Source organism: Priapulus caudatus, unplaced genomic scaffold, assembly GCF_000485595.1.
Source record: "Priapulus caudatus unplaced genomic scaffold, Priapulus_caudatus-5.0.1 Scaffold1160, whole genome shotgun sequence".
NCBI classification, from domain to species: domain Eukaryota; kingdom Metazoa; phylum Priapulida; class Priapulimorpha; order Priapulimorphida; family Priapulidae; genus Priapulus; species Priapulus caudatus.
In genome coordinates this window covers 43,722-51,828 of record NW_014578221.1, presented here as the reverse complement: position 1 = coordinate 51,828, position 8,107 = coordinate 43,722, and the positions used below count along the sequence as shown (strand labels likewise).

The 8,107-nt window shown below is 52.7% G+C and overlaps 1 protein-coding gene across 1 annotated transcript in view; it reads left to right on the top strand.

Annotated features, from left to right (window-relative positions):
* The first annotated feature begins 4,859 nt into the window (after positions 1-4,859).
* The window catches only part of LOC106815623, a 12,434-nt gene continuing 9,186 nt past the window's right edge, over positions 4,860-8,107 (top strand). The window contains exon 1 of the mRNA XM_014820112.1: positions 4,860-4,919. Coding sequence (XP_014675598.1) covers positions 4,909-4,919 — 11 coding nt within the window. The 5' untranslated portion in view covers positions 4,860-4,908. The remainder of the gene's footprint in view (positions 4,920-8,107) is intronic.

The following is an 8,107-nucleotide window of genomic DNA, read 5'->3' as shown; positions in this document are numbered from 1 at the left end:
GCTCTCGTTATTTTAGCCACAATTTTTGCTTGTGTTTGTTATATCACGGGTGTGCTGTTTAACTGGCCGACAAATGGTTTCTATTTATAGCTTGTTGTCCATGGTTTGCCAATGTTTTAGTCGAAAGCGAACTTAACAAAACGGCGGGACAAACAACCAAATAATGAAACAAACAAATAGCAAAACAATAAAACCAAACAATTTAAAGCCAAAACAAACAAATAAAACTACAAACTTGACGCGGTCGCGCTGTTGCCGTGTGTTTGGTGTGTGTGTCGTGGTGTTGTTGTTGTGTGTGTGTGTGTGTTGTGTGTGCTGTGTGTGTGTACGCCGTGTGTGGGCGTGCGTGCGTGCGTGCGTGCGTGCGTGCGTGCGTGCGTGTGCGTGCGTGCGTGCGCGTGCGCGCGTGCGCGTGCGCGCGCGCGGTGTGTGTGTGTCCATCGCCAGGCAGACGTTTTACCGCTGGCGTTTCTTTCGAAATTCGGCAATAATCAAACCACTGCCTCTGTAAATAAACACGGGGACGGTACTCACGCAGCCTAGCACTTGCTATTCACCTTCTCAGCGGGTTATAGTCGGTTAGCGAGTCAGTCACTATAGGCACCTCACGCCACCCCGAATAGCCCTCGTTTTCCTTTCCGTGCAATGTCACTTCTTCCTTTCCCATACAGTATCATTCTTTCCTTTCTCTTGCAATATATTTTATAATTTTCTCTTGCAATACCCTTCCTTTCTCTTTCCTTATTATCTCTCCTTCCTCTCTGTCGAACATCCCTTCTCCTCCTACATCGAATATCCTTCCTTTTTCTCCCCTCAATCATCCCTTATATTTGGTTTTTCACAGCTCTACTATATATATATATCAAGAGTGCATAATAGAGATCTCTATTATGCACTCTTGATATATATACTAGGGGAAGAGGCTATAGTGAACATCTCTCCTTCCCCTCCTGCTCGTTTTCCTCCTCCTTCTTCTTCTCCCCCATCACCACCACTACCACCACCTTCTCCTCCTCCCCCTCCTCCTCCTCCTCTCCCTCCTCCTCTTCCTCCCGTCCTTCGCCCCGCGAGGTTTTGACAAGAGAAAGCCAGTCGAAATATGCGTCTCAGTTTTATCCGGAGCGTGACCGTGCAGCGTGTGCGTGCGTGCGTGTAGCGGTGTAGATAGCAGCTCAGCATTCTCCAGGGACGCCGCCGCGTATAGCTGGGTGTAAAATGTACGAGACATCGTTCCATCATACCTAGCGCACAGGCACTTGGAACGTCTCAATAAAATAAAAAAATGTAAACACGAAATGTATTTACTACCAAAGTCTGAATGTTTCTCTACTCTATTTCGCCTATTATTGCCGATAATTACCCGTAAATGCCGGTCAAATGCTCATTTTCTTATTCATGTTGATTGTGCACAGGGCGGGCGTGCGGTGTACTTGTGTGTTGCAGATGAGCATTTGACCGGCATTTACGGGTAATTATCGGCAATAATAGTCGAAATAGAGTAGAGAAACATTAAGACTTTGGTAGTACATTTCATGTTTAAATTTTTATTTATTGAGACGTTCCAAGTGCCTGTGACCTAGCGCGAGTGCGGCACGCAGGGCCCAGCGAGACTGTACGTGCACAGTGGAACGGCGGTAACAAGAGCTTTCCCGTGTAGGTACGGGTAGGATGTTATCCTCGCCCACCGTATTTGCATCGAAAGCTTAAAAACAAGGCAAGGTTTATATAGATACACCCTTGCTGAGGCGTGTGCGACTTTCGCGTAGGTGGACGGATGTGGGGCGGTAGCAGGGCGTCTGGTGTTGGCGTCCTTTGATCACTTTTTACACGCATGTTTCTCCGCAGTATCCTATGTACGGACACGCCCGTGTTTCAACCAGTTTTAACTAGCGAATTTTGCTAACCTGCATGTGATGATTAGTGGTACCTTTAGTACATTTTTTTTTTAGAAATTGATAATTTTAGTTCGAGTATGAGAATTGCTTGAACTCCTGATTTCGGCTGTGCCGTCAACTGCTGACACCAAACATCCATCTCATGCAATAGGTTGACCACGGCGTTTGCTTGTATACATTTTAAAGGAATTAACCCAATCGGTGTGTGTGTGTGTGCGCGCGTGCGTGCGTGCGTGCGTGCGTGCGTGCGTGCGTGCGTTCGTGCGTTCGTGCGTGCGTGCGTGTGTGCGTGTGTGCCTACGTGTTTCAGTGACCGTGTCCGTGCTACAGTGTCAGGGTGTCTCTCATGTGTCTCACTGTCCGTGCCTATCTCACTGTCCGTGCCTATCTAAATGTTTCATTATCCGTGCGTGCATCGTGTGTTTCAGTGTCGCTGGCCGACTGCATGATACAGAAGGCGTACATCATTGCCGTCGAGCAGGAGGTGCGGGAACGCATCCGCCACCTGTCGTCGCTACGCGGCATACAGACGGTCGACATCACCGACCTAGCCGGACTTAACGACGCCGACGAAAAGCGGCGCCCCGTGGCGGAGCCCGTCTGCGGGGAAGAGGGCGGCGCGCCGGCGCCGGGAGGTCAGGAGGGACCCGGCAGGGATATGGCTCTTCCGGTTCCGCCGCGCCGCCCCACGAACCTCCCCGAGGCGACCCGCACCTCGCGCATGCGGCTCCTCATCAACGGGAAAGTGAAGTCAGTCGTCGCGCCCGTTAACGGCCAGCAGCAGGAGATTGAGCGAGCGGGCGAGAAGGAAGGGGAGAGGGAGAGGAGAGGGGAGGCGCCCTTCTCCCACCACTACCTCCGCAGTCCGCCGCACGCCGAGTTGGAGACTCCCAGTTCGATCCTCGACCGCGTGCACGACGCTGGCTGCTACCTGTCGGCGGAGATCAGCCTTGAGGCTCTGCTAGACTTCTCCGACGACGACTTCTTCGGCGGAGCTTCCCCGATAGAGAACAACGGATACAGCAGCGACGACGCCTGCTCGCCGCCAGGGAGAGCTGCGTACGTCGCCGCCGCCGCCGACGACGATGAAGAAGAGGTCGAGCTGAGCGACATCAACGTGTCGGCGACGAACGACGCCGACGCGAGTTCCGGAAGTGACGAGACGTTGCCCGAGACGCACCTGCTGGGCGTAAACGTCTGCGACTCGGACTCGGAGTGTCACGATAAATTCCTGCGACCGGACGAAGTCGACCTGATCGACTTACATCATGAGAGTGGCGGCGGCGGCAGCAGCGGCGGTGGCGGCAGTTGTAGGGGTAGCAGCAGCAGCGGCGGTGGCGGCAGCGGCAGCGGTAGCGTCAGCGGCGGTGGCGGTGGCGGCAGCTGTAGCGTTAGCGGCGGGGGCGGTGGCGGCAGTGTCGCCGATAACGGATATGTTGAGACAGCGTCGGAAGCAATAACGGCTGTCGACATTTATCGCACTTCATCTTCGATGATAGCGCCTGCTCACGGCGTATCGGTAGCATCCACGACGCGCGAGAATGATCGTGACTCAATAACGCACGAGACGCGCCGACAGACGAGGGCCAACGCGGTGCAGCTCGGCGACGGTGGCGACACGCGGCGGTTTTCCCGCGAGTTACGGCTGGAGCCGCACCGGGAACCGGCCGGGTTCGCTGCCGGATCCGAGAATCACGCGATCCGGGAGAGCACGGTCGGAAACGGATCGCTGATTCCCGTGACGGACTTCGCGCTACACTCGATGCGGGCAGACGCAGATAGGAAACCCGAGAGGGAGAGGGAGCGCCTCGGCGAGGAGAGGGAAAGGCATGCAAAGAACGATGTGCGGATTCCTTTCCAAAATCAGCAGCGGGAACATCACTCGACATTCTCGGAAACAGAGGCGGCGGTGGCAGCAGAGGCGGCGGCAGAGGCAGCAGCAGCAGCAGAGGCAGAAGTGGAGGCGGCAGCAACAGAGGCAGCGGTCGCAGAGGCGGCAGCAGCAGAGGCGGAGGTGGCAGCGGAGGCGGCGGAGGCGGCGGCGGCGGCGGCGGCGGCGGTGGCAGCGGCAGCGAAGAGTAAGAAATACGCTGAGAGGAGGCGGAGAGCGATGGAGGCGCTCGCGCTGGCTCCCGAGACTTTTCCGTGGCCCAGAGACGAGATGAAACTCGTGCGGCAGGTGCTAACTCCTTCCCCTCCCGCCGCCGGCGAAATATCAACGCAAAAACACATGCGCGTAGATTCCGCCGACGAAATGCGAGAAGATTTCACTAGCAAAACGCTGAAAGATTCCAGCGAAACGCAAAGGGATTTCACCAGCAAAACAGCAGACGATTTCACCGACAAAACGCACGAGGATTTCACGACTAAAGCGCAGGAGGCGCCCATCGATAAAACTCGAGAGGAAGCTGCCAGTAACACGCAGGAGAAGCCGACGAAGATTGCCGACGAGCGCGTGCGACGTAAACTCGAAGGCCAGGTCATCTCCGTTCAGGAATGCTCAGTGCATCCGCCGTCGCATCGGCTCGAACGACGCCAGACGGCGCGAGAATCGCACAGCGCAGCCGACGACTCGCGTCGACAGGCATTCGGCAGTCGTCGCTCGACGTCGTTTGACGTTAAGCCGACGACGCAATCCGACGCAGCGACGCGTCGGACGCTGTCGACCGACGATAGACGGTCGCCCGTCGCTCCGATCCAGCTTCCGGACGGGAACGAAAGATCGCGGGAAGCTTCCAGTGATGCGACGTCGCCGAGTGTCGCCTTCAGCGGGGACAGCGCTAGCGACGACGTCACCGACTCTCCGTGCATGTGTCGGTGCGGCGAGCTTGGAGGAAGCCTCATGCTGCGGCGCTCGCTGCGACGCCGCTCCCCTGCTGCCATCAGTGAGGACTCGGTGTTCGTGTACGCGAACGGTGTCGCGGCGTCGCCGAGAGACGGAGGAGGCGGCGGTGCAGAGACGGAGGCCGGCGGTAGCTTCAGCGGCAGCGGCAGCGTAGGAGGAGGAGTAGTGATGCGGGAATGGTAAGTGATGCTCGCTCTTGTTATTGTTGCTGTGTGTTATGAGTGCGGGCGCATGGGTTGTATACATGTACGTGTGTGCCTGTGTACGTGTGAAATCAGTCAAGTTAGATCATGAAGCATGCCATGCCAAAAGATCTACATATAAATACGTGGCGTGGCATACGTGTGCATGTGTGTGCGTGTGTGTGTGTGTGTGTGTGTGTGTGTGTGTGTGTGTGTGTGTGTGTGTGTGTGTGTGTGTAGTGTGCTGTGGCGTGTGCACGTCTGCGTGCGTCTGCGCCGAGCGTGTGTCGTGTGATGCGGGCGGGGGACCCGGGGCGGGTCACAGCCCGGCCTGAAGCGCGCCGGGACCCGGGGGGCGGGCTGTCGCTGCGCGCGCGATTCACCGTGTGTGTTGTGTGTGTGTGTGTGTGTGTGTGTGTGTGTCGTTGTGTGTGTGATGTCGTCGCGCGTGCGGTGTGTGTTGTGTGTACATATTACACACATAATATATATTATATATATATATATCATATATATATATATTATTATATATACTATATATATATTATACATATTCGATCACTATTATAATTATTTAGATGTGCCCGTTCATTGCCACATTAGTCGTCCTGCCAGCGACTAGCTACATATCCGCATCGTGTATTTCCTGTAGAAGGCAGTCGCCCCACATACACGCACTTCCGTTGCCTGCCTAATTCGCCAACCTACACACACACACACTCACTCTCGCGCTCTCTCTTTCTCTCTTTCTCTCTCTCTCTCTCCAGCGCGCGCCGTTGTTTTTGAGATCCCGGAGCCTCGAGCAGGAACTGGTGCTTTTTAGCGTGTCTGCGCTGCAACCTGTTTATTCTCGCCGCACTAGTAACGTGTTAAGAAATCTGGAAGAATCCCAAACAGTGTGAGAGCAGCAGAAGCAGCAGCAGCGGCGGCGGCGGCGGCGGCAGCAACAGCAACAGCAGCAGCAGCAGCATCAACCGCAGCAGTAGCAGCAGCAGCGGTGGCAGCAGCATCAACAGCAGCAGCAGCAGCAGCAGCAGTAGTAGTAGTAGTAGTAGTAGTAGTAGTAGTAGTAGTAGTAGTAGTAGTAGTAGCAGTAGTAGTAGTAGTAGTAGTAGTAGTAGTAGTAGCAGCAGTAGTAGTAGTAGTAGTAGTAGTAGTAGTAGTAGTAGAAGTAGTAGTAGTAGTAGCAGCAGCAGCAGCAGTAGCATCATTAGCAGCAGCAACAACAGCAGCAGCAGCAACAACAACAGCAGCAGCAGTGTGTGTGTGTGTGTGTGTGTGGTTATTTGCGTTACTTATCTATAGGCGCGTATTCTATTCATGTAGCATACATAGATCGTTTGCAACGTAAGCGTTGATAATTTCATGAGTCAACTTATCAAATTCAAATCAAAGAGCAATGCAATGAATCACAACTAAACCATGCGCGTGCAGCTATGTTAACATATATGTCTGTAGGCAATGTGCAGAGTATAAATCAATTATTATTATTATTTCCAAAGTGGATCACGGCATTAGCCGGTGGCTTCTGGGTTGACCGTGTCCCAACCTGGGACATAGGGATTCAATCCAGAATTTTTCGCAGGATGTGTGCTGTTCCCAGTAGTGCGATTTTCTGCACTTCTTGGGCAGTGTGTTGGCCTGGGAGTTCCTTAAGGTTCTTCTCAAAACCATTCTTTAGAGAGCCAAGGGCTCCAACCACCACTGGTACAATTCTCGTCTTTGCATTCCACATCCTCCTAATTTCAATCTCCAGATCTTTGTACTTGGTGAGTTTGTCCCTTTCCTTCACCATAATGTTAGAGTCATCTGGTACGGCTACGTCAATCAACAGGCATCGTTTTTCTTTCCTGTTGTGGAGCACTATATCAGGGCGGTTTGCAGGTATCGTGCGATCTGTCTGCACCGCCATATCCCACATTATGGTAGTATATCCGATGTTGGTAACTGGTCTCGGAGTATGTTCATACCACTTGTCAGATACTTGCTCACCAAGTTCACTGCAGATTGACCAGTGCAGATAGCTGGCTACCTTGTTATGGCGATTTATGTACTCGGTTGGGGCCAGCACTGTGCATCCGGAGATGATGTGGCTGATAGTCTCCTCTGCTTTGCTGCACATTCTGCACTTGCTGTTGACCTGTTGCTTGAGGATGGTGCGTTGATGGTATCTGGTGTTGAGTGCTTGGTCTTGAGCTGCAATGATCAGGCTTTCTGTCTTCCTTTTGAGCCCGGAACTACTGAGCCATGCAACGCTTGCAGTCTTATCGACAAATGGCCTGTCGAGGCTCTTGTAGAATCTTCCATGCAAAGGCTTGTTCTTCAATACCTCGATCTTCTCTGCTTCTATATTGGTCTTCAGTCTCTGCTTTGTTGAGGATTGGCTGGCGGGCTGAGGAGACAAGTACTTGGCTTTGATTTCTTTAGCCTCGCGTAAGAGAGCGTGCTTTGATATTCCAGACTGATTAATTTTGATAAGCTTTGTAAATTTGTCTTCCTTAAGCTCGATGTAGTCGCCTAGACCTACAATGGCAGTGTTGTACGCAGACATCAGTTCAATGAGACCGCGACCACAATTTTGCCTCTTGATGTACAGTCGCTCTACATCTGCTTTTGGGTGATGGAGACCGTGCATGGTTAGTAGCTTTCTTGTCTTGCGATCCATCCTTTCGATATCTGATCGCAGCCAGTTGATCACCCCGAAGCTGTACACGGGAACTGGGAGTGCCAGGCTATTGATCGCTGTTATCTTGTTTTTTGAGCAGAGCTCAGACTTGAGAACTAGGCGAACTCGGCGATAGTACTCCTTAGCAATGTTCTCCTTCATCTTTGCAGGCTGAATACCATCACTTTCGTCTACACCAAGATATTTGTAGGTGTCCTCGTGGTTTAGACTTTGTAGGGCTGTCTTGTCATCAAGCTCAATATTTCGACTTTTTACTAGCTTACCACCTTTTAAGATTGCGGTTGCACACTTTTCCAAGCCAAACTCCATTTTGATGTCATTACTGAATGCTTTGACTGTTACCAAGGCCTGCTCCAACTCATATTCGTTCTTGGTGAACAGTTTAAGGTCATCCATGTAGAGCAGGTGGCTGATGATATTGTGTTTATCGACTGTAAATCCCAGGCCCTGTCTATTCAGCATGTTGGTAAGCGGTGTTAGTGCTAAGCAGAATAGGAGG